Genomic DNA, 26,282 nt, shown 5'->3' on the forward strand with positions numbered 1-26,282 from the left:
GTGTCATAGTGTTGACCACAGACTTTAGCACATATGGTAAATGTCCAATAAATGTTTAACTTTTGCTGATTGCTGTCATCTTGTAGTTTCTAGGTCTGCCTTGCCTGAGTTAGATGGCAGTATGGGTTTTCTCTTTGGGGCCAGTTTGAATCTATTCCCTCAGGTGTTGTTGAATGAAGGTAGGTGTAATTTTCATGAACACTTGAACAGTTGAGTTCACCAAAATCTCAGTGGATAGAATTCTCTGTTCAGCAGAGCACCAGACTCCAGGGAATGCCCTTTGGATACATGTAATCTCATCAACAGCCAATTTACAGATATGAAAGAAAAAAAAATTACAGATAAGGAAACAGAGGGCTGGAGAGCGATGAAATGACTGGCCCAATGTTGCATACTCTTTAGTTGGTGGATGTGGATTCAGACCAGGCCTGTCCTGCTTTAAAAGTGCTGCTTAGCCTCAGTAACATGGGTCATAAATGTTACTGAGGTGAAGCAGAGAGTAGATTAGCTTTCTTCTGTAATACGGTTCTCAGTGCACTCCCTGCCCCTGGGAAGGACATTTTGGTTGGCATGGTTATTGGGAGTGCAATACTGGCATTTAGTTGGGGGAAAGAAGAGGTGCCAGATGTCCTGCAACAAGTGGGGGCAGACCTAGACAACAAAGAATTGTCCCTCACCTCTCACGAATTTCCTGTCTTGAATAAGACCCACGTGAATATTTATTGGGACAGTCTAAAGAAAAGGAAGAGGTTAGTTCCAATTTACTAAGTATAGAAACATCTGTTTGGTTATTGTTTACAGCACTAGTTTTTATTCTAGTGTTCCATGCTCTACTCCACATTACCCTGCCGCTTCCCCACCCTGCTCTTTCATTTCTCTGTATTTCTCATAGGTAGTGAAATGGTTTCTGATCTTATTTCCCCTGTATCTAAACTTGCCCTATATAGTAGGTGCTAGCGTCTGTGTATTTCATTTTGTATTCTAATGACCTTGTGCCTGAAAATTTACATATTGAGATACCTGTTACAAATTACTTTCCTTTTGGCCAATATATTGGTTTTTTAAAACTGTATGTGCCAGTAGTTTATAGTATCTATGAATTTAATTCCAATATTATGAAATCTTTACATATTTATTTAGTTAATAGGTGTTGGGTTTGGTAAGGCTGAGAACTGCTGGTCTACAGCAGTCTGGTGAAGTGGCTGCGCAGCTTGTGCTCAAGCACTTGGGGGATTAGGAAGCAGCTGAATGCATCTGTCTGTAAGAAAATTGTTCCTTGGATTGAGCTAAGACCTCTCTCCCTATCTAATGCCTGGTCCTGGTAGAGCCCTTGGAGGTCTACTGCTACAAGCTTGAATCCTCTATTGGATAAAGACTCTTCAGATATTTGAAAATAGCTCTCATTTCCTTCCATCTCTTTTCCCCATATCTTTTCTCCAGACTAAATCTGTCTCGCTCCTTTTGACTAATTTTTTTTTTTTTTTAAGGTACTGGGGCTGGGTATTAAACCTTTCATCTGTTTGCTTGTTGTTTGTTTTTTTGTTTTAAAGAGGCATTGGAAACCAAACCCAGGACCTCCCATGTGGGAAACAATTGCTCAACTGCCTGAGCCATATCTGCTCCCCTAATATTTTTAAATTTTGTTTTTATGTCACTTTACCATGCTATTTGCTCTAATGTCCTTGCATTTTTCCTCTGTAAGGCCCAGAGCTAAATGCAGTAATCCTGATACATTCTAGTCCTCAAAGAGGTGGTGGGACATACAACCAGAATATTATAATTCTGGTTTGATTGAATTCATGTTTTTTTTGGAGGGGAGGGGCCTGGAATCACATCACCATGTATGGATCCCACTGTCATTTAAAACCACAAATCATACTCTCTTGTGTACCCCCCAAGCCCTGCCTTCTTCATTCCTTTGCACCTCACCTACGTGTAGAACCTGAGAGTTGTGTGATATAAATTCCACTCCTTTCTAATAGACAGCTGACTCTTTCTGAATCTTAATGCTGTTTTTCAAGATGTTGCTTATCACTCCAAAAGTCTGATTAGGATGCCCCTGTATTTTCATTCAAGTGGATTGTAAATTTACGGATGAGGACAAGACCTAAGAAAGAATATCTATTAAGCTTTTAACATCCAGCACATACCATTTGGCACTCTGGTCAGTGGTTTCCTAGGTCCATCTGATCATGAAAGCATCCGCTCATCTCCAACCCACATTTCTTCACCTTAGCCCTAAGTAGATCTAGAGAAACTTATCAAATGCCTTTAAAGTGCAGATATACTGTGTTCACTTCATTTCCATGATCCACTGGAATAGTAGCTATATCCAAGAGGGAATTAGGTTGGCATAATTTGACTAAGCCACCATTTTCTGAACTTCCACCCTGCCAACAGCTCTTACTACTATACTACTCAGGATTTTTTGATCATGCCACATTCTCTGACATTACTTGACATTACTTGAACAGGCGTCTGCCTGATAAGCCCAGACTCTTCTGCGTTCACTCCCAGCTCTGGCATCACTTGTGGAGTTTCCCTGACACCTCTTCCTGTCCTGACAGAGTTGGTTGCCGCCTCCTCTGTGCTTTGTGGTTCTTTGTTCCCACCAATATCAGATCACTTGGCACTTCTTTTACCACCTGATACGTTTCAGTTGCCAGTTCCACCTGAGCTTCCTGGCAGATGGATGCTGTCTTCCTATCTGTATTTCCAGCAGAGTAATTGGTCCATGGTAGATACTCTAAAAAGGGGTCTACTCATTAGTGGTTAATGTTGCTCTGCTGAATTGCTGTGTTGTCTGTGAACATTTTGGGTCTCAGGGTCTACTGCTTTCTCTTCCGGATACCTTGTCCCCCTCCGTTAATTATTGTTTCTTGAGTTTTCCTTGGGATCTATGTTATGTTCCCTAATCTGTAGTTTGTACAATCCTCTTCCTCCCTTTAAAAAATTTTTTTTAAAAGATGTATTTGCCTGTTTTCAGGCTTTTGGCACTAACTATGTCTCTGACAACTTTTGACCCTATCGGTAATTTTTGAGAAGTCTCATTTGCATGTTATCTTATTAGAACTTAAAAAATGATCTCTGTAGCCCGAAGGTGGGTTCTCATTAAGAGGATCTAGGAGTTCTGATGAAATCTCTTTACTCATCTTAGGCAAGAGGGCATTGAAACCCACATTTGTTTAATTCTCTTGAGGTCAAATTTCAGTTTCCAAGGCAGAGAATATGGAGTAAGAGTTGATGAGTGCTCTGTTAATTTTGCCATCTGTCAGCTTTGTCCCATTTTCACAAGTAACAGACCTCTAATTATCACCTTGATTCAGGCATAAACGTATAGCTTTTTGTTGTCTTTGGATTTTGATTTTATTGTTTTGTTTTGGTGACACTTATTTATATGGGGACTTCGTCTCCTGGATGCCTCTCTTACACATTTGAGGTAAATTTTTTAAATGTTTCTTTGTCCTTCTTTCCTAATTTCTTGTTAAAGAGGGTATTCAAATATGTGACTTTAGTTAACACTGAAATTGGAATATACTTCCTTTGTTTAGCTAACAACATGGCCTTGAGAGGGACTGAACTCCAGTCCTATTTTGGTGTAAGTATTTACTAGGAGGAAATGTCCAGAGAGAAAGGTACATGTGGGTCTGTTCCTTAAGTGGTCAAACTCAGTTGACCAAGCCACAAAATGTGATCCTGTCATTATTTCATTTGTATATTAGGAAACATGTTGTTAGGAAAACAGTTGATGGGCATTAGGGGTACACTGGTGTTTTTCTAGTCCTGACTGGTTCTACCTGAACATACAAGTAGCTGCAGGCTGTTAGATGTGAGTTCCCAAAACCACCCTGTGCTATGTGGATCCACACTGGTTTGATGTACTGAGGGAGCCTCTGAGAGCTCTGTTCTTAAATCTGAGTGGTGCCATGGTCTCAGACAGGGAACCGATGGCTGGCAATACAGAAAATACTGCATCTTCAGCATGGCTCTTAGGAGGTAAGGATCCATGTGTGCCGTCTTTATTTGAATAATGAGCTAGATTTAGGCTTACATTGGCTATCCTGATTTAAGATTGAAAGCAGAAATGTTTAGCTAGAACATTCATCTTGGGCTTCCTCATAAGAGTCTTTCTGGTCTGTCATACACCATTTGGGCAGGATACTCCTATAATTCAGTGTTTAGATGAGTCTAGAGTTTTGTGATGTGAGGAGTAGTCAGCATCAAATGAAAGATAGGCTTTTAAGAGGCCCATTATAGCACTTACAATGGAAAATGTAGCTCTCATTAGAGACTGATTTAGGGAGCCCCTGGTCTTTCACTGAAGCATGAAGGCTGTTCCATGTGAATTGTTTTTTATAACATCTTCTGTTGATCTCTGTCTGGTTAATCCATTGGTGTGTTTAGACCTGAAAAGACTGCATCTGTCTTGTTTAAGGAATATAAAATTCCCAGAAACTTAAAAGAAACCAAGGATTAGCATATTTTTAATTTATCTAATAGAACAGGAGGAAAAAGCCTTGCCAGTTCCAGAAAGACACACCACCACCAGATGTCAGTTCTTGCATCATTTAATCGTTTTCTCTTGTGCTTATTTTTGTCAATATTTTCCCACTGGAACCAAATATTAGTTTCTGGCTCAGCTTGCAATATAAAAATTTTCCAATTAGATTGTTATGACTTCATTTTTATTCATGAGGGGAAATCTAATCAGCAGAGATCATCATATATTTGTAGCTGCCTGACAGGGACCTTAAAATAAACCACCTGGGCCAGGGCAGTGGTTGGGAGCCTGGGATTTCAGTCCTTTCTGGAGTCCAAAGCAGACTGCAGTCTGTATCCTCCATTCCTAGTAATTATTAATTTGGGAAGGATCCTTGGCTTTATACCAGTGGTCATATAATTGTCCTCATTCCAAGGCTGAATTAATTTAAATCCTTGCTTAGCTTTTGTGTGGCTCTTCTGCCTAGTTCTGTGCTAGGTGATTGGGGAAATAGAAGGAAAGTGTCCAACATGATTTTTGGCTTTAAGAAACTTACAGTTTGTTTGGAGCTGAGGAGGTCAAGTGAAGTGGGATTGTCACACTCAGTGATTAAGTGCCTCACAGTAAGTGATAAGTGATATGTGAAATAAGGTCCTAAGGAGGAGAGGAAAGGACACTGGGTGGCCAGGGAAGGCTTTAAAGCAGAACTTGACCTTGAGCGAGATCTGGTCACTGGGAGGGCTGTAGCAAGGTTGCTTCAAGCTTGGGGGAAGAATAAGGATAAAGGCTCAGCTTGGGGAGGGCCCAGTGGCTCCTGAAAGGTCCTTTCTTTTCTTTCTTTGTCCTCTTTCTTTCACCACCAGAATTCTTGAGTGAGTACTACCTCAACTCACTGTGGCCCGGATTCCTCTCCACTGACATGGCCCGGTTGGAGGCCCTCGATGACCCTGCTCTGGAGGCCAGGAGCCTCTGCCCTAGCCTGCAGAATCCACTTTGAGCCACTGGATGCTGTGGCCCCCAGCTGCTTTTTCTCCCTCATCTTCAAATGCTTCCTGGCTCCAGAGATTATTTAGAGGCTTCGGAGTCTACATCAAACTCGATTTAAAATCCATGCTCCACCGCAGCTGGTGCCATGTAAACTAGAGAAATTATCATCTCTGAGCCTTAGTACAATGGAAATAAGAATACCCAACTCGTAATGTGGTTGTCAGAATGAAAAGAGGTTGTAGATGCATAATATGCTGGGATAAATGAGCTGTGGGAGGCAGGTGTCGAGGTTAAGTTCCCTTTTCTACGTGGTGGACACTCTGTCCTGCTTGGTGTGCCCTGAATGTCTTCCCTTTCCACCTGCACACCTCTGCTCAGGCATTCATTTCTTCCCTCTGAAAAGTCCTCTCTCTTTTTACCTTTTGAAATCTAGCCTCCCCGTGAAAGGTTTACCTTACTACCCCAGTCAAAATTGAACTTTGCTCCTTCTGGACTCTTAGTATTATTAGTTAGACAACTCCAGGTTAGGACCCTGCAGTTAGTAATGCTCATACATCTTATTTTCTCTTCTTGATGTTAAGCTCCTAGAAGGTGGAGCCCACATCAGTAAAAGTTGAGATTATGTCTCCACTATTTTCCTTTTTTCCCTGTGCATAGTTGTCTCTCTTCTGGGGTGATCTTATCACCATATTGTTTTTTCCTTTTTTTTTTTTTTTTTCCTTTCCTTAACTGCAACGAAATGCTGATAATTTCTAAATCTTTTCCTCTAGCTGTATTTGTCAGGTTCTCTAGGGAAACAGAAACAACAAGAGATATCTGTCAATAATATATGATTCTATAAGAGTCTCTCATGCAGCCATGGAGATACACAAGTCCAGGTTCCACAGGCAGGCAACGAAAGTCCAGGGAGGGCTCTTGACGGGTTCTGGGAGATGTTGGCTGTCCAAAGACGAGCTGGGAAATTCTCCCCCACTGCTGGAATCACTTCCCTTTTTAAGGCATTCAACTGATAGGTTAAGCATCATTCATTGCTGATGGCAATCTCCCTGGTTGATGTAATTGTCATCAGCTATCTATGATTTACCACTGCAATAAAGTCAATGGTGACTAAAGTTCATAAATGCCCCTGTATTACATTTAGCCCAGTGCTTGCTTGACCAAACTGGGCACAATTGCCTGGCCGAGTTGACACAATAGCCTAATCATCACACTAGCCCTTACTGCTCTCCTGTGCTTTAGACATCATAATCCAACATCTAGTAAATGTCTCCAGCTGACTATCCCACAGGCATCTCAAAGGCAGTGTGTCTAAAACTGATATCTCATTTCCTTCTGTCCTCCTCATATCCCCACCCCACACACCATCTACCCCTTTCATGTGTATTTTATCCTATCTGTGGTACCACAGTCCACCCAATCCCTGAAGAAGAAACTTGGAGGGCATTCCTCTTTCCTTCCTGTCTTGTCGACATTCAGTGACCAAATATGAACTCATTTGCCCCTTAAACATTTCTTGAATTCATCGCCTTCTTTCTCTCTCAAGTACTGCTGCCTAAATTTGGACTCTCCTCTCTCAACTAGTTTTGCTTTTGTATCATTCTAATGGGTCAACTTCATCCTGTTCTTAATCGTTTCAAATCCCTCATGGACAATCTTTGTCACACTCCCTCCTGTTAAAAAAAAGCAACCACCACCAAACCCATCGGTGGCTTCCTTTCATTTCCATCACATATGGGAAAAACAGTGTTATCTTGTGAACTAGCTGTCTTCAATTTGGTCATGGCCACTGAGGGTGCTGACTTGGGGTTCAATGTCATCGCCAGGTGATTCTGACCTAGGAGAAGTCAAGGGGCTGGGCAGCACATATGTAGAGCTAGGATTCGGCTCAAGCTCCTTAGCGTGGCATAAAGGTCTTCCTGATCCTGCCCCCTGATTCGTCCCTCACACTTTACCTAGAAGCAGCAGGGAAGTAGTTTGTCTTCTTGCTTTTGTTCCTGCTAGGTGTGCTTCCTGCAGCCTTTACTGGGCAGCTCATGCTCGGCCTTCAGACCGTGGCTGTGTGAGAAGTGCCCGGTGGGGCACTCTGCAGAAGGCTGCTTGCTCTTCTAGGCTCCAGTGGCACCTGAATGCCTGTATCCTGAAATCCTTAGTTTGTCTTTAAGACAAGTAAATTCCAACAGGGCAGAAATCATGTTTCATTTATCTTTGGTCTCCAGTACTTAGCACAGTACATGTAATGAATATGTATTATTGAGTTGAATTGTGTATTGAATTGGAATGCGTTAATGGATGCTTTTGAATGAAAATACCTACTTTGCTCTCACCCTGGTATAGGGTAAAAGGACAGATTTCAGGAAGTGTTATTACTCTGTAGAAAATTTAGATTGGTGAATCAGGCAGTAAGTGGATTTGAAATTTTCTTAAGTAGGGCAGTGGCATGATGAAAGTATTTAAGGAAGAAAGATTTGATGACCAATCGTTTTTATAGGTTTAAATAGCTCCTGGGAAGCGTAGATGAGGGGAGCAAGAGTAGGGAAGAGGGAGAGGCAACCACATAAAGCCATTCTGAGAAGAGCGTCCTGAGTCTTTGTACTTTCATTTCCACATTTGCTCAAGTAGAATGTACTAGCTGACATGCATCTGAAAATAAAATAGAATGCTGATGTTATTTTCATTTTTAAAGCAAGAACATTTTGGTAAAACATCTAAGTAGATCATTTTTATTTGTATATGTGAGATGTATTAATTACTCGAAAAGAATGATTATGAGTTCAAAAATTTGAAAAAATAATTAGCATTTGAATAACTAGCCAGAAATCTTCTAAAGTCAATGAAGGCTTACATTTTTTGCCCATTTTAAAACAATTGTGAAGTATGAGGAAAATACTCCCATTTCATTTTTCATTGGCTTTTTACAGTATATTTTAACACTTACATACTAATTATAGTTTTTTTCATGGTCATTTGTATTTCGTATATGACTCACGTGACTGTGTTTCCTGGTTAAAGTTTATCTTCCATTTGTTGTGGGCTGTGGAACACCTCTCTGCTTTTTTCTTCACTTTAGCTATTATAAACTTTTTAATTTACAGTCGTTTTGTTATTTTTTTTTATTACAGGGTTATGAGGCATTGATAAAAAGGAGGACTTTTCCAAATACTTATTTTGTACTTTTGATGGTATACTATGGATACCAAGGAAGAGAAGAAGGAACGAAAACAAAGCTATTTTGCTAGGTAAGCATTCACTTTGCAAAATTGTATCAGTACCTAAAAAAATGTTTGAGGGAACTTTGCCCTCAAGTATTAACTTGGCATTTTAAATTTTGTGACTGTTTATAAACAGGTAGCCTGTGGAAATTAAATATACTGTTTCAGCCTTTTCCTATTGATATTAGAGGAATAGCAACTGGTCTTTTCTTTCTTATCTTTGACAATTCTTCCCAACCCGTGCTGCTCTGGGAGTTTAGCTGTCATTATGCACTGAAATGCAGATTGTTCTAAATCCCACATTTAGCAACCTACATTCAGATTTAAATCTCAAATACTTACAAAGCTACTGCTGCTCTGTAGCTTAATTGGTTGAGCTACAACAACAACAAAAATGTATGGTACATTATTTAAAGTTTATCACATCGTGGGGAGTTTATTACTAAATTATTTTTTGCAAGTAGATGGAATGGGTAAAATTCCATCATTGGAGTCCTTGTAATTATTAAGATTTGAACTCATCTAAAATATATACATGTACATTCATTGATATCTGAATAGAAGTAATCTAGTATATGAGTGGTTACTATGTAGGGTCTTAATCATCTCTCTTGCAGCTATTCATTAATCATAGTAAACTGATTGATGTGCTGAACATTTATAAATCATTTTGGTAACTGGAATATTTTCAAATTCTGAGTGAGAACGTAGGCTTAAAGTGATCAGTACGATCTAAACCGAAATGCTTCAAAATAACTGAATTCAATCTCATGCCTTCCCTAACTCCTAGCTGCCAATCTGTGTTGTTAAAGTTGCATTTCCTGTTTTCCAAATAGAACCCTTGCAAACTAAAACCAAATGTTTTTGTTTTTTGTGTTTTTGTTGTTTTTATCCAGAAATTCACCTGGATTTAGTGTTGCTAATGAAAAAGGAAGGAAACAAACATTTAATGACCTACTGTCTTAAGTGCTTTACTTACTATTTTATTTTTCTTCATAGTGAACCTGTGACATATGCTGCTTTAACCCCTTTTACCACTGGGATACCTAAGACTCAGAGAAGTAAATATTTGTCCATTTCATACAGCGTTATATTCAGTATTCAAACATAGGGTTGTTTGTCTCCCAAGGGCGTGCTCAAATTAGGAATAATAAACTGTGATTTGCATTTCAGAAAAGCAAGATTTAGACTGCTAATCATGGTGAAATGTTTTCCACTGTTAGGACTAGAAAGAAGAGTAAGTTACTTAGGGAAGGAAGAAATGAGGCATCAAATAAATGAGACATTACAAAGATAGGATGGTTAGAAAAAGTAAGAACTGCATCGTGGTTGTTTTTTCTTTAATTTTTTGTTTTGAAATAATTGTAGATTCGTATGTCGCTGTAAGAAATAATGCAGAGAGATCCTCTACTTGTCTCACCCAGTTTCCCCCAGTGATAATATTTTGTATAACTGTAGTACAATATCACAATGACAAAATTGTCATTGTTACAATCCATCACCCTTATTTAGATTTTTACCAGGTTTCCATGCACTCATTTGTGTTGATGTGTGTGTTTGTGTGCATTTACTTCTGTGCGGTTTTATCACATGTGGAGATGTACATAACTGTCACCCCAGTCAAGACACAGAACTGAGTATGGTAGGGCTCCCATGTGCTGCCCTGTAGAGCCACACCCACATCTGTCCCTCTGTCTGCCACCCTAGCCACCACCAGTATAGTCTCCATTTTTATAATATTGTCATTTCAAGAATATTATAAATGGAATCTTACAGTATGTAACCTTTTGAGATAGACTTTTTTCAGTCAACATAATTCCCTTGAGATCCTTCCAAGTTGTTGCTTGTATCAATAGTTGATTCCTTTTTATTGCTGAGTAGTTTTCCATGGAATGTATTTATCAGTTTGTTTAACCATTCACCCATTGAAAGACATTTCCAGCTTTTGGCTATCACAAATAAAGCTGCTAGGATTATTTGTGAACAGATTTTTGTGAGAACACTTTCATTTCTCTGGGATAAATGCCCAGGAGTGCAGTTACTAATTCGTATGGTAAGGGCATGCTTTGTTTTGTGAGAAACCGCCATACCCTTTTCTGGAGTAATTGCACCATTTTACATTTCTATCAGCAATGTATGAATGATAAGTTTCTCCACATTGGCTCTGGCATTTGGTGTTAGAACTTTTTTTTTTTAATTTTAGCTATTCTGATAAGTGTTTAGTACATGGGAAGCAGGTGCTCAACCACTCAAGCTACATCCACTCCCCAATGTGGTTTTAATTTGCATTTCCTTAATGGCTGAGAAAATTGAACATGCTTTTCTGGACTTATTTGCCATCTGTGTAATCTTCTTCAGTGAAATGTTTGTTCATGTCTTTTGATTGTTTTTCTAATTGCATTGTTTTTTTACCGTTGAGTTTTAAGATTTCTTTATAAATTCTAGATACCTGTCTTTTGTCAGGTGGTTTACAAATTTATTTTCTCAACCTGCAGCTTATTTTTTTATTCTTTGACAGAGCAAAAGCTTTTGATATAATTCCCTTTATCATTTTTTTCTATAAGAGATCATGCCTTTTTCCCAGTGCTAGGAAATGAAGGCGCTATGATGTTTTATTATATTTTATATTTAAGTCTGTGATCCATTTTAAGTTAATTTTTGTTATAGGTTGAAAGTTTAGGTCGAGATACTTTTTTTTTTTTTTTTTGGTGTACAGATGACCTATCTAGTGATTTTAAAAGTTATACTGCCTTCTCAGTTTCAATCCAAAATGACTCCAGTAGTAAGGGTAATTGGACCATGAATGATCTGCTCAAAGTTAACTGCTTCTTGTTCCTAAGACAGAGGGTGAGAGAGCCCCTTATACCGATCAGTCCTGGAGAGCCCATTTCAGAAGAAGGAAGATAACTAGACTGACCAAGACTATTGACATGCATCAGTGAAATACAGTTCTTATGAATACAAGCCTGAACTGTTCTGAAAGAACAGTATAGTTTGTTCAACTCAGAAATGTGAAATTAAATAGTCATGCTTGCCTTGACCTCTTCTGAAAAGTACTCTAACAACAAGAAGTAAAACCTATCCAAAAATATTTAAGTGTGATCTTGAGATCCTAGGGGTAACAGGACAAGGATAAAAATCAGTGGTGCTTTTAAAACAAAGTCAAAGTGGTTAGTTACTAGGAAATACTCTCCAAAAGAGAAAGTAGACAGACAAACCATACTTTAGCTAGTATAATGCCAAAAAGGTCATGTTCTTAAAAGCAAAAAAAAAAAAAAAGCAAAATCCATAATCAGAAGAGAGGCAGCTAAAGTTATAAACCCTTTCAAATGCCTTCTTACCATACTTTGGAATTAAATAAAGTGAAATGACCAACAGAACCAAAGCCAGCTTCTGGAAACACAGGGCAGATTTCTCTGGAGCAGTGTGCACAGGGGCAGTCCAGGCAAGATCTCTGGGGAGGAATGTGAAGTCAGGCCAAGGGTAAGGCCGTTTAGGTGCATTCAGTTTTCTGTAAACTAGATTACACCACACTTTACTCAAATCTCTACTAGTGCTCAGAGGAAATCAGAAGGACGAGTTACCCTGATGCTCTGCCTGCTACCCTAATCAATATCTGAAACCCTAAAAATTGCTCTCATACTCTGTGTGCACAGCCTCTCTGATCCCTTCTCCCTCTTAGGTAGTTAAATAGCCACTGCTTTTCTTGTAAGCTTAATGTGTGGTTTAATAAAATTACATGGCTATGTTTGGTAAATAATCCTGTATCTGTCTCCTGCTGATATTTCTCTTTCTCTTGCTCTTTCTCTTTCTTCCCCTCTCCCCCCATCTCTCTCTCTGAAGTTAACATTAAAACAAAGTTAAGTTTAAAAGGCCCTATTTTCAAAATTTTGGATTAATATTAGGAATTAGAGGATCACTCGATCCTTCCTATCTCAGAATTCATCTTGAAATATGCTTGTGTAACTCCGAATGGGAGGGTGGGTTAGTGTCATCCCTAGTTACAGTTACTCTGGATGAGCCTTAATGAGTGAGGACAGCAGTGGGCTACCCTCTCACCTTTACTGGTCCGGTGGCCCACCTGGTTTTCAGGATCTGCAGTGTGGTTTGGCTCCAGTTGTTGATTCTGGATCAAATGATCATGTGACCCTTTCCCATGTTTTACAAGGAATTTGTATATGCAAAACTAGTAAATTATATATGTGTGTATTAATTCTTTGATACCTGACAAGTTCTTGAAACCAAATGGAAAACGGAATTATTAAGACAAATTATACTTGTACTGTTCTCTTGAGTGATTATTATTCATTATGGCCCCTGCATCCCTTCCCTTCCCTTCTAGAGAGATTGTGGGCGTTTTCCTTGGTTGTGCCACACGGAGCTCTCTTCTTTCACACCTGTTTTGCTAGAATTTAGAACCCATTTCATAATCTTTGTGTAGGTCCCTTAATACCTCAGTTTTTTCACAGCATATTTTTCAGGATCAAGGATTGATTTAAGACATCAAAAATACATTTTTAGCTTACCCAAAGTGGTGGTTTGTAGCAAGTTTACTTTCAGCTCTGATAGGGTCTAAGAGAGCAAGTGAGGGGCCAGTGAAGATAAGGACCCATCAGCAGGCGGTGTGCCGTTCATGAAGGTTCCTTTCCCCTAGACTAGCTGGCTCCCCTCCCCAACTCCCCTGGTTATCAGGAAAAGCAGAGCTGCTGCTCCACCTACTCTGTCCTCTTCTCCACGCCCTTTAGAGGCAGCAGTGTGCAGCACCGGGTGTGCTCTTCTTTCCTCCTCATCTCCGCTTTCCTCCAGCCCTGGCCCTCAGTCATCAACCTCAGTGAAGGATGCAGACTGTAGCAAACCTCCTAGCTCCCGTCCCCACTCTTTGGACCCCTCTCACGTCCAACCCCGGCCTTGGCCACAGCAGCCCATCAACCTGAAACCTCTGACTCTCCAGCAGATCACTTAGCATTTAAAGATCACTCCAGTGTATTACTTTGGACAAGTTTTCTAAATTTCCTTTGCCCTGCCTTTCTTCATCTGTTAAGTATGGCTAATGAGAACGCAGCAACAGGCTGTCCACCTTCGGCCGTGAGCAGCCTCTTCCCCCGGAGTGCTTTCTCTGGATGCCTCAATGTGAAAAAGACTGGAGGGAACTGATCCAGTTTATCTTCTCTCCAAGCCTCTGATATTTTAAATAGTTTCATCCCCAAGTATGATTTGTCTACTGTGGAAATTTAGACTCAAAGGTGTTGAAGCCCTTCACTGAGATTCCCTGTGAATGTGAACTTGCTTATAAAATAGGATCTTTGAATATATTGTTAGAAGATGAGTCCATACTGGATCAGGATAAGTCCTAATCCAATGTGACTGGGGTCCTTATAAGGGAAGGCAATTTGGAAAGAGAGAGAGAGAAAGAAAGAGATGGCCATGTGACGGAGGCGAAGATTAATCTATGAGGGATTGCCCACAAGCCACCTCCAGAACCCTACAGACGTCCACAGACTTCAGAAGATGCTTGGCTCTGCGACACCTTTATTTCAGACTTTCAGCCTCCGGAACCATGAGACGATAAACTCCTCTTGCTTTATGCCACCCAGTCTGCAGTCCTTTGTTATGGCAGCTCAAGCGAACTAAGATAAGACCCTTTTTCCACCCTGTGAGTTGTTCTGTTGTTCACATCAGGAAGAAGGGAGTAATTACAACACAAATTGCTATGAGCACTGTTAGGTTCTGGAGTATCATGAAGTGGAATTATCTGGTCCAAAGGGCCTCGGGTACCCTACACCAGGGCACCTCACATATTAATAGGCTGTCAGAGCCTCACCACTCTCTGGTGGCTTGACACTCTCTGGTGGCTCACGCAGGTCTCTTGTGGCCCCCAGGCTGGCCACCTTCGACTGTGAGCAGCCTCTTCCCCCAGAGTGCTTTCTAAATATTACCTTCTTCTTTGGATGCCTTAATGTGAAAAAGGCTGGGGAGAACTAATCCAGTTTTTCTTCTCCCCAAGCCTCTGATATATAAACATTTTCATATGATTTGAGTGTTGTGGAAGTTTAGGTTGAAAGTGTTAAAGACCTTCCCTGAGCGCCTATGCAGGTGGCAGGCAGTGTGCCAGCCCAGCTCTGTTCTACGATGCTGCCTAAGGCCATGTAGCTGCTTAGTGGCTGAACTGAGCCTGTAGAACACAGGCTACCAGCTTCCTGCTGCTTACAGTGGGTGTTGGATAGACTTCTGTGAGCAGTCCTGGCAGCTGAACATTAATTTGCACCATGGTAAATAAACTTGGAAAGATGCATCCTAGGTTCTGAAGATCTAATTTACAAGTCACCTTTTCAGAAAGCTCTTATCATCTGAAGACCTCCTCTATCATATGTCAACTCTACCCATCCCTAATATAGTGGATACAGGGTGTTAACCAACCAAGACTGGTTACATACAGTCCGTGTATAACCCCACCTGTGTAAGGCAGGGTTTTATTCTCAGCAATCAACTTTACTTTCTAGGATTGCATCTCGTCTAGAAAGAGTATTTGCCTGTCATAGAAATGAATGCAGGAATAAATTTGAACACAAAGCCTATACTTGCTTTCTTTATCAATGTTGTGGGTTGAACTGTATGCCCCCAAAAAGATATATTCAAGACCTACCTGTGAATATGAGCTTATTTGGAAATAGGGTCTTTGAAGATGAATTAGTTAAGATGAGGTCATACTGGATCAGTTGTGTACCGTAGACCAGTGACTGGTGTCTTTCTAAGAGGAAGGAGAGGGAGATTTGGCCACAGAGATGTGGAGGAGACATACAAGGAAGAAGGCCAGGCATCAGTGGGGACAGAACGATGCAACCACAAGCCGAGGAACGCCAGGGATTGCTGGCAGAAGGCAAGGCAGGCTTCTTCTCTTGAGCCTTCAGAGGGAGTTCAGCCCTGTCAACACCGGAACTATTTTACTTCTGGCTTCCAGAACTGAGTGAGGAAATTTCTGTTGTTTTAAGGCACCCAGTTTGTGAGGCTTCATGATGGCAGCCCTAGCAAATGAATACGATCAAATACAGAGTTCTCAGGGTCCGGTGAAGGGTGTCCCCTGGACAGGTCTCCATGGCTGGCTGATGTCTAGCGCTAGCTGAGGTCCTAGGGCAGTGTCTCCCCTCTCCAATGCCACAGAGGCAGTCTTTGAACCCCAGGAAAGAGCAGTCTCTTTGTGCTATGTCTGTGTCCAGAATTAATAGACCACATAGGTGGAGGGGTGTGATGCAAATGCTTGTCCTTTCTTTAGTTAGCAGGGTGTCGATTTATTTTTCCTGCTGGCCACGGGCCATTAGAGAGGATTTGACCATCCATAGTGTGTCTGAGTTTTGAGGAGAAACTATCATATTATTACCAGTTGTTAGATTCAGCAGTTCAGTCTTTATTAGTCAGGGTTCTCTAGGAAAACTGAATCAACAGGAGATATCTGTAGATAGTATAAGATTTTATAAAATTCTCTCACATGACTATGGGGATGCACACATCCAAATTCTGTTTGCAGGCTGCAAACCAGAGGCTCCAAAGAAAGTCCTTAATGAGTTCCCAGGAGACCTAGGCTGTCCAAAATCGAGCTGGAAAATTCTCCCTGTATGCTGAAATCACTTCCCTTTTTAAAGCATTCAACTGATTGGATAAAGCATCATTCATTTCTGACAGCTATCTCATGGTTGATTGTAGATGTAATCAGCCATCTATGCAATAAACTCACTGATGACTGAAGTCCATAAATGTCTTTGTATTACATTAGCCCAGTGCTTGCTTGACCAAACAACTGGGCATAATTACCTGGCTGAGTTGACACATTAGCCTAGCCATCACACAATCTTATCAGTTGAATTGGTAGATAAAAAAGGAGAACAGGTTTAAGTGCTTAACAAATGTCAATGCTGTAGATCCTTAATATTTGGTCATGTGGTTTCACTTTGCCTTCTGAGTCTTAAGTTAATAATAATAGAACTTGTTGGTACTTTCCAAAGTGCATTTCTCAATGATCCTGTGAGATATAAATGCAGGTGATGATGAGTCAGGAGGTAAAATAACTTACCCCACATTACTTAGTCTTCAAATGAAGGATCTGAGCCCTGAATCTCAGCCTGCTGTTTCTGTGTTTCATATTCTTTTTCTTCTTTCCATGTTGTCTGGACCCAAGAAGAGCCTGGTGAACATGTAGAAACCTTTTTAATGCTCAGGGTTTTTTAAAATCAAAGTATTCTTTCATTACGGAAGGGTCTTTGTAATGAAATTGGAGGTGATATTGGAATTGCTTATCAAATATTCATTTTCACTTTGAAAAGGCTCTTAGAACATGCTGGGAGCATTAGAATGTGATAAGTAGGATAAATTGTATATAGCTTTGGAAATAGGATTTTTAGTTGACTGTACTAGAAACTAAATTTGATTTCCATTTCAAAGAACCACCCTAGCTGACCACGGTCGTTGTTGCTTTTAGGGACCTGGGCCTGTTTTGATCCATGGTGCCTGTCAAGAACTCCCTGGTGAATGGTCGTCATTGCTCTTATTTGCTTAGTGTTTACAGTCGGTCTCCTGCCAGGTGGACTGTCTGGGAGTGGCTACTCTGCAACAGTTCATTGCTTTCTTCTTGCACCTGTTAAATAGTAGCTAGCATGTGACAATGTTAAATTGTTGACTTGTTGATGGACTAAGAATATATTAAACTGCTCTTTCAATGTGAGATAGAAATGGTTTGGGAGTGTTCATTTTTATTGCTAAAATTTTTCAATATTCAGCAATTATATTATTAAGTATGCACGTTTGCTCCCTTTTGAAACCATTTTGGAAAAGTTGCAGGGAAGTTTTTTGAAATGATTACTTGACCAATAAAACTCTTGCATAAACTATAATCTTGCTTAAGGCTTATGTTTCCTGTCTTGCTGGTTGAGTTGGAACCAGGCAAGAGGCCCTTAAAGGAATATTTGCATATTACTTGTCATTCATTACTACAAAATCATCCATGGTCAACTGTGATCTGTAATGTTTACAGGGAATCATTAACTTTTTCTAGAGATTAAAAAAGATTTATAAATATGTAGCTATTAACAGTTTACACATGTGCATTTTGCTTCATTTTTTAGGGAGCAGGCAGAGCCGCTTGATCTGATTCCATGTAGTACATTGTTTTTCAGGCTGTAGGTCACTATCCATTGGGGCATTATGAAATAAATTTAGTGGATAACAACCAGCATTTTTTTTAATGGGATGGAACTAAATAGGACTAAATTAGACTGAAATAGAAAAGAACAGTGTGTTATATATAGTCAGAATAAAAAATAATTTATGAAAATTTTGTTTTAAATATTTATGAATATTGAATCACAATCTAAAATATTTTTGTGGGCTATGCTCAAAAAGTTTGACAATGACTCATTGATTTAGGGGATTCTTTAGTGGTTAGTTCTCTGGGAATGACGTTACTTTTTTCATCTTTGAGAAACGAATTTCTTTGAAAGTTATTGATCTAAGAATAGAGTGACTGCATCTTGTTTATAGTTGTCTTCTTACTATAATTTGATGAACACAACATTAAAAGTACTGACACGTGAGAATTTTTGTCTAAATTGTATTAGTGATTGAAATTATTTGGTTCTTTGTTTTATGACCATGTTATGACAATTGAAAACACTAAAGGGGGATAATTTTAAAACTAATTTATATGAAAACAGTGGCCTTCTGAGACTTTAAAGAATGAATATGATAAATCTGCCTGCAGGTTCCAATTAAATCCATTTTCTAGATATTCCATAAATTTAATTTTGAATAGTCATTATCAGTTTTTGAGTGTAGCATCTTTCTGAGTAAATATTTGTAATTGATTTCACTGGCAACTTCAAATTAAGAACAAAATAAGATGTTTATACTTTATCCTATTTCAGTATCATCCATTAATACTCATAAGACTTTCCTTTATTGATGCTATTTTAAATTACAACAATTCTTTAATTCTTTCAGGTTGAAAACTGTAAGTTCAGAGGTTTTGATTTTGGTCTTGTCTTTAAAGTGAAAAAATAAAATAACCAGCAGATGTAAAAACAAAAACAAAAACAAAAAAACAAAAAAAAAAAGTTATTGATCTAAAGCAGATCAACCAATTGTTCAAGACAGCCTTATATAAAATTCCTATTCTATAAATATAATTTCCATACTGAGGGCTCCCTATAACACTCATTTCGAAGATCAGTGAGAAGCATGTCTATTTAACCTAAAATTCTAGGCTCATCTAGGCTGTATCAGATGTTGGAGAGAGCCCCAATAAAGTCATGACCTAAGAAAACAACCAGATGGAACTGTCATGGGCATGAAACTTGGGCAGCTTTTCCTTTTGGGCCTCCTGTAGGTTTCTTCTCTGTAGAGCTACTTACTAGCAGTGCTGCTGAGGGTATAGTTATCTTTTCTCTAAAGTGGGTATAATAATACTATGCACCTTAAAAGGTTGTCATGAGGATTGAATGAATTAAAATACATAGTCTTTAAATAGTGCTTTTGCCAATAAAGCACCACTGAATTCTAATATAAAAGCATGTCACCTAAGTGAGAAAAACAGGAATAAATAAGAAAATGAGAAAAAGTAAGAATGCACAGACATGCAGTTTTGTGTAAATTTCAGGGAGTTTATTTATCCCCTGAAACTTTTCTTAAACATGCTACAGTGACAGCCTCTACAGAAAGACCCAAGACTCCAGACTCCAGAACAAAAGCCTCCAAGGAAGGCCCCCAAGCACATGGAAAATAACTGATTACAACTGTTCTTCACCCCATTTTAAGCAATGTTCTAGCAATTGAGGAAGATTTCAATTGAACCAACTCTTGTGTTTGGACTTAAACTTGGTACCAGAGGCTTGAGATCCTTTTGCCATGTGCCTTTGAAACCTTTCATTGTTGCTGGTGCAAAGACTCTTTAGCAAGGGAATACTGAGTTTTGATCCAGAAAATGCTTTGTGCGCATAGCTCTGAGAAGCTTCATAGGTTACAGTTGCAATTCAGCTGTTGCTGCTTTCAGTACAAATCTTCCTTTCTCTTCTCCCAAAACACACATCTGGAAGTTCCAACAGACAATCCTCTCCCCCTCTACCCTCAGAAATCAGATGCTAATTCCATATCCACCCCCACCCCCCTTCTTGCCAGGTGAGTACCCGCGATGTACAGCTCAGGTATGTCACTTCTGCCTCCCAGATCCTCCTTGCTGGCATTCAAGGTTCTGCACAATCCTTTATTTCTGTCTTTTTCTCCTGCTTTGATTTTCTCTGCATGTCTTACACTTTGCCTTCTCCATGCGAAGGGTTCTCTCTGCTATCCTCTCTTTGCACATCATTTCGTCAGAACCTCCCCCATCTTAATTTGTGGCCCCACCTGTTTCCCTTAATGTACTCCCCACCTCACCGTTCCACCCCGTGCCCTCCCATCCCGCAGACTCAGGGGGCCTGCACTTGGGGCCCTTAACATTGTCTGCCTTGGGGTACACCCAGTAACACTCAACCTGTAGGCCTTATTTATTCATTATTTTTTATTGTCAGCTCTTTTCCATTTTATGCTTCTCACCAGGTCTAGCTCGGTGCCCTGCACCTAATAGTCAGTTGAATGATAGCTCACATTTGTTGAAGGTTTACTATGTGTCAGACTCGTTTGCATTCTCATGTAATCCCATAGTTATCCCATGAAATAGGTCCCATTATCATCCTAAGTATGGTTAAGAGGTTGCAAAACTTGCCTTAGGTCATGTTATTTATGAAAGGGCAGATCCCGGACTCTTCTGGTGTACCTGACCCCACAAGCCCTGCATTAGTCAGCCAAAGGGGTGCTGATGCAAATACCAGAAATTGGTTGGTATTCATTTGGGTAGGAGCTTACAGATACCAGGCCAGAAAGCATAAGTTACTTCCCTCACCAAAGTCTATTTGCATGTGTTAGAGCAAGATGGCTGCCGACGTCTGGGAGGGTTCAAGCTTCCTGGGTTCCTCTGGGCTCAGCTCCTGTTTTCTCCACAAGGACTGCTGTAGACGATGAGGCTTTGCCTCTCCCTACAAGGTCAGCTGTAGACTATCAGTCGAATGGCTCTGTCTCTCTCCTTGGGGCTCCGACTTAAGACTTCAGCATCAAACTCCAACATCAAAACTCCAACATTAAAAGCCCTTTAACTCTGTCCTTTGCCATGCCTTTTATCTGTGAGTCCCTACCCCTTTGTCAAGTAAACCTGTGAATCCAATATAATCTCATATGCCCAGAGGAAAAGACCAGTTTACAAACATAATCCAATATTTCTTTTTGGAATTCATCAATAATATCAAACTGCTACAACCCCATAGCTCTTACTCTTTTTAATTTTTAAAACAGACATTCTCTCTCTCTTCCCCTCCTGCCCCAATCTCTAATCTATTTCTAGTCATCTCTTGTAAAGGGATATCATGCAATTTTTGTCCATATGGGCCTTGCTTATTTCACTGAGCATAATGTTTTCAAGATTGTTTCATGTTGTAGGATGTCTTATAACTTCATGCGAAGTGAATAATATTTCACTGTGTGCATGTACCATCTTGTATTTATCCATTCGTTTGTTGATGGACATTAGGGATGTTTCCAGCTTTCAGCTATTATGTTTATGTTTAATGCTGCTATAAACATTACTGTACAAGGATCTGTTTGTGGCTCTGTTTTCACTCTCTTTGAATATATACCTAGAAGTGGGTATATAGTTAACTTTTTGAGGAACCACTATATTGCCTTCTGCAATGGCTGCACCATTTTACTTTCTCACTAACAAGGTACTAGAGTTCCAGTTTCTCTGCATCCTCTCCAACCCATGTTATTTTCCATTTTATTAAAAACAGCCATCCTTGTGGGTATGAAGACAACCTATAGAATGAGAGAAAAAAGTTTCAAATCATGTAGCAGATAAGGCCTTAATATCCAGAATAAATAAAGAACTTTTACAATGCAACAACAAAAAGACAGACAAACTAATTTAAAAATAGGCAAAAGGCTTGAATAGACAATTCTCTAAAGAAGATATACAAATGTCCAATAAATACATAAATAAATGCTCAACATCATTAGGCATTAGGGAAATGAAAATCAAAACCACAATAAGATACCACTTCATAGCCCTCACTCTTAATCTTTACTCCACATTCTTCATTAAACTATATTGAATTGAATTATATAGAACCTTATGAGTTATCAGTTCAAGGATATCACTGACCAAAATGATAAAAAGAAATATATTTAAGTACTAAATAGGTATTTTCTGATTTTCAGTACGAAGATGGTCTTAGGGAGCTTGGAATAAACTAGGGAATCTCTCCTCATTCAACATACCAACATAAAAGTCAGGAATCTCCTCTCCTTTTGCTTATATTCTGGATATTTCTAGAATTCCCCATTATTTCCTCTCTAGATTCAGAGTTAATGGCCTTGATAGCTGACATATTCCTAGTTTGGGCACTTATGCCTGGTGCTTCAGCCATGGAGCAAGTGTTCATGCATTTTTTACCTCCCTTTTCCTCCTTTTACCCAATTCAAATAAAATTTGTGTAAAACAGAATGGTTATGGTATCGTTTTTTTCTTGGTCATTTTGTGCTGTACTATACCAGTGTTTGCATCTCACGTGTAAATGAAGACAGTAATTTAAAAAGGAGAGTGGGCCACATTTAAGTACTGGCAAGACATATAGGGTGGTCCATGGTTGGCAGATGTGATTCAGAATTAAATCAAGGTCCGTGGTCCCAGGGCCACAGAGCAAGCAACTTCTGAGGGTCATCAGGGACAAGAAGGGAAGATGAGATGGTTGGACTAGGGGTCCTCCAGGGTCTGGCATCTACTGAGGCAGAAAGTGGTGGTGGACAAGAAGGGGGTGTTTTCTCGGTAATACTGTTACTGGAATCTTGCAACTGATTTCATTTGAAGAAGAATATGGAGAGAAGAGCCAGAGATGATGTTGGAGTAGGATATTATGGACTGAAATGAGCAATGTAGCATATGGTTAGGAGACAGGAATCATTTAGGTGTGGAGAATGAAGAGTATGAAGTAAAATTAAATATAGAAGAACTAGAATATAAGAGTAAGGATTACATCAATGAAATGTTAAAATTGCATTTCTTAGTATACTTATGGGATACTTGACAGGCAGATGGCCAAATTACGAGCATTTGAACTTATGAAGTGGTAAAAATAGAAGCCACTTACTCATATTTCCAGTATAGAAAACTCTATACCAAAATCTTATCAATATGTATACAAATGGGCATGGTTTTCCCAAGAAAACTTTTGAAAACCGGTGTCCTGAACTTCACTGAACCCTAACTAGAACACGTGGTTCATGAAATATGCCTTTATTATATCTAATTTTTTTGTAACTTTTAAGTGACTTTCATACAACACATGTTGTATGAAACACATGTTTGCTTAAATAAATTGCATAACTTTCCACCACGCATGAAAATAAACCGTCTGTTCATTTTTTAACCTTACCGTATTCACCTATTAATCATCCTCAATGATTACCCAGATGAATCTAGTTTATTATCCAGTTGTAGCAAAGCACCCATTTTATTCTTTGCATAAATACTACACTCTATTTAACAATCAATATTTAAGTCTTTATAGTTTCCAGAAGTTATCCCCAGCACAATACAAATTCAAGTTTGGCGATCTACTGCAAGATCCTGAGTAAGGTTTCATCTCTATCATTGTGGATTTCTTGACAACTTGTTATATTCGCCATCATCTTTGTGAAATGTTAGTCCAGATTCCTAGAAACATTTGAAAATTGGTTAGAAAAGCTTGCCTAGTAACTCAAATGACTCCAGGTTTTTAACAGTGAAGAATGTTACTTGTGCAAGTCAGAATCTGGTACCAATTAAATGTTGACAGCTTTGCCAGTAAACAAGAATATGCTTTTCCTTGGCTAGGAAGGGAGAATGCCACAGCTGACAGGTCCCAAAGATGGAGTGCACATAGATTTTCAAGAACACATCTGTTGTATAAAGCAGAATAGAATAAAAATGGATTGGTCCCACTTTTGAATAGGTGGAGTGATTTAAATCAAATCACTGTCACGGATGATCTGAACTAAATCATAAATTATTCCATTACTTTTGTATATGTGAGAATATGTCATTGTTGATTGTGACAACCGTAGTGCATATTCTTCACAATATAGGGCTAGAAAATATTTTGTTTTAGAAGTTGCATAAAATGTAATTTAAGGCAGATGAATTTTGATATTTCAGATTAATTTTATTAGCACAGCAGAAAACCCAAGTGCAATTTGATTATTTCATTTTCAGAAGATAATTGAAGCAGATGCTGGTGAGATCACTGAAGACTGAGCCATCTCCATTTCAATTGTTTTATGCCTTTTTGTTTTTTTTTGCAGTGGGGTTATTTCTTACTGTACGAAACCACCTTCTGCTAGATAGTTAGAAAAATTACATGTTTTTAAACAAAACAGAGAGCTTATACAATATAGATTTTTCTTTTATATGTAAAAATTAGCTATATACACTTGAACATACGTGTGTAAGCAAATATATAATTATGTTTCTTTCACAAGAGTGGATTTTTAAATATAAAAGTTAATTATATATATGCACATATTTAAGTGTCATAAGATATTGAATTGTTTTAACAGATCATGAAAAAAAAATTATAAAATTAATTGGGTTATGAATCTAATACAAGTTTTACCTTTTTCTTCCTGTTTAGTTTTACTACATGAGAGAAAACCTTTCTCTAATTTTGAATAAATGACCATTTTGTTTTTGGTATCATCTGATGCAATGATATAAGTAACGCAATGTTAACAGCTTCAGTAACTTGACACCAACTATAAATGTAAATACTTCTGCAAACACTATAGTACCTCACACACTCCAGTTCTGACTACCCCATGTTACAGTCTTGTAACTATCTTCCATAAGATTCCCCTTCAGGCACCAGCTGCCAAGTTGGGGAAGCCCAGGCCACTTGCAGTTCTGAGCAACTGGCTACAAATTTGGGGGTTCCCCTCACTCCCTCAGGTTTAATAATTGGTTAGAACAGCTCACAGAACACACTGAAAGTCTGTACTTCAGATTATAGTTTTATTAAAATAAAAGGATACAATAAGAAGAAGTGGAAAGAAGAGCACTGTAAGCTGAGGTCTGGGAGGGTCTCAACACAAGCTTCCATGTCTCCATGTGGAGTCAGAATACATCACCCTCTAGCATAGTGATGTATCTTCTCCACCGTGGAAGATGGTTGCTTTGCAAAACCATGAGGATATTAGCAAAGAATTAAAGCAGGAGGTCAGTCACTCCAGGTTACATGCACTGCTGGCCAACCAGTGTCTGTAACGTGTTGTAAAGTTTTGCTTGTGGGTGTTGATGGTAGGATGGGTTCTCTCTTGCTGAGTGCTCGGTCTTTTTTTTCTCTCTCGTTTTATAGGTGAGGAAACAGGCTTAGAGAGGTTTAGTAAGCCCCCAAATTACCCAGCTAGCAAGTGATGGAGCCAGGATTCCTTCCTACTTGTGTCCAGCTCCAAAGCCTTTGTTCTTTACTACTACTTCACGGTACTCCCCAATATAATGTAAATGTAATTAGAATAATTCTGTTCCATAATAGAAATTTTTGGTTTAAACATCTTGAATGAACTGTCTTTGCAGAAAGCTTTCCATAAGAATTTTTCTCACAGTAAAAAAAAATATTATGATACACTGTCTTTGTAATATATGTCCAAAGGTCATTGCGGAATTCCTAGGTGTTTAAGAAACAGGTGTTCAATGCTAGGAACCAGAGTGCCCTGATAGAATTCATTTTTCCCTTACTAATATGAATTTTAAAAATAAACAGTAAGTGCCTGGATTTTAAAATAATAATATTTTAATGTATTTTTTCTACTATAAATGAGCATCAATCATTCATGTTTATATTAAGTGAAGAATGCTAATCTTACTGCTAATTGGCAATGATATCAGCATAGGAACTTGATGTGTATTTAATGAGAACAACTACTTGGGCATGTTATAGTGGCCTCTACTATGTACTGAGAGCAATTAGTAGCAAAGGTGTACCTGCATTTTCCAGTAAACAACATGCAGGACATGCAGTGATGTGCTTATATCTATATAGCTCTGATTACAGCTGATAATTTCTTTTCTTGCATTCAGAATTCAAATGAGTGTCTCCTTGGCCTTTTTTTTTTTTTTTAAAGTGCACTATTTTACAAAGGCTTAATTTCATTGGCTTCTTATATGAGGTACTTCACTTCTAAGCTAAGAGTAAGTCGGGTATAGAAGCACCAGATAATTAGCTAATCCCCAGGTGGGCTAGCAGAAGTGATGTACAGATTAGAATGGAAAGTCTGCATTTCCTTTTATCATTGCCCAGCTATGTTGACTTGATATCATATTTTTCTTTCTACATCTTCTTAATACAGGCACCGTGCCTAACTTTAGAAGCCCATAATCCTTTAGTTGAAGGACAGAGGCCTAAATCTCTACTGTATTGACAAAGAGACCTGTTAGTTAATATTTCTGGGAGTCAGTATCATTTCTAGAATTTTTTTTTCTCCTTTTGAGAACCAGGATATATTTC

At 39.0% G+C, this 26,282-nt stretch overlaps 1 protein-coding gene and 1 non-coding gene across 8 annotated transcripts in view; one reads left to right on the plus strand and one right to left on the minus strand.

The window, feature by feature from the left end:
• NCOA7 (nuclear receptor coactivator 7) overlaps positions 1 to 26,282 on the plus strand; it is a 168,810-nt gene that overhangs the window by 38,097 nt on the left and 104,431 nt on the right. For 6 of the 7 annotated variants that reach the window (XM_004469058.4, XM_058307389.1, XM_012529223.3 and 3 more), the window contains exon 2: positions 8,587 to 8,703. In XM_004469058.4, the coding sequence (XP_004469115.1) occupies positions 8,654 to 8,703 (50 nt within the window). In that variant the 5' untranslated portion in view covers positions 8,587 to 8,653. Of the gene's footprint in view, positions 1 to 3,975; positions 3,997 to 8,586; positions 8,704 to 26,282 lie in introns of those variants that run through there. The other variant, XM_058307388.2, reaches the window with a different exon arrangement.
• LOC111766705 (small nucleolar RNA SNORA24) lies at positions 23,531 to 23,657 on the minus strand. Its single transcript, XR_002798671.1, has one exon. It is a non-coding gene; the product is annotated as a small nucleolar RNA SNORA24 (small nucleolar RNA).

This window comes from Dasypus novemcinctus, chromosome 11 (assembly GCF_030445035.2).
Source record: "Dasypus novemcinctus isolate mDasNov1 chromosome 11, mDasNov1.1.hap2, whole genome shotgun sequence".
Taxonomy (NCBI): Eukaryota; Metazoa; Chordata; class Mammalia; order Cingulata; family Dasypodidae; genus Dasypus; species Dasypus novemcinctus.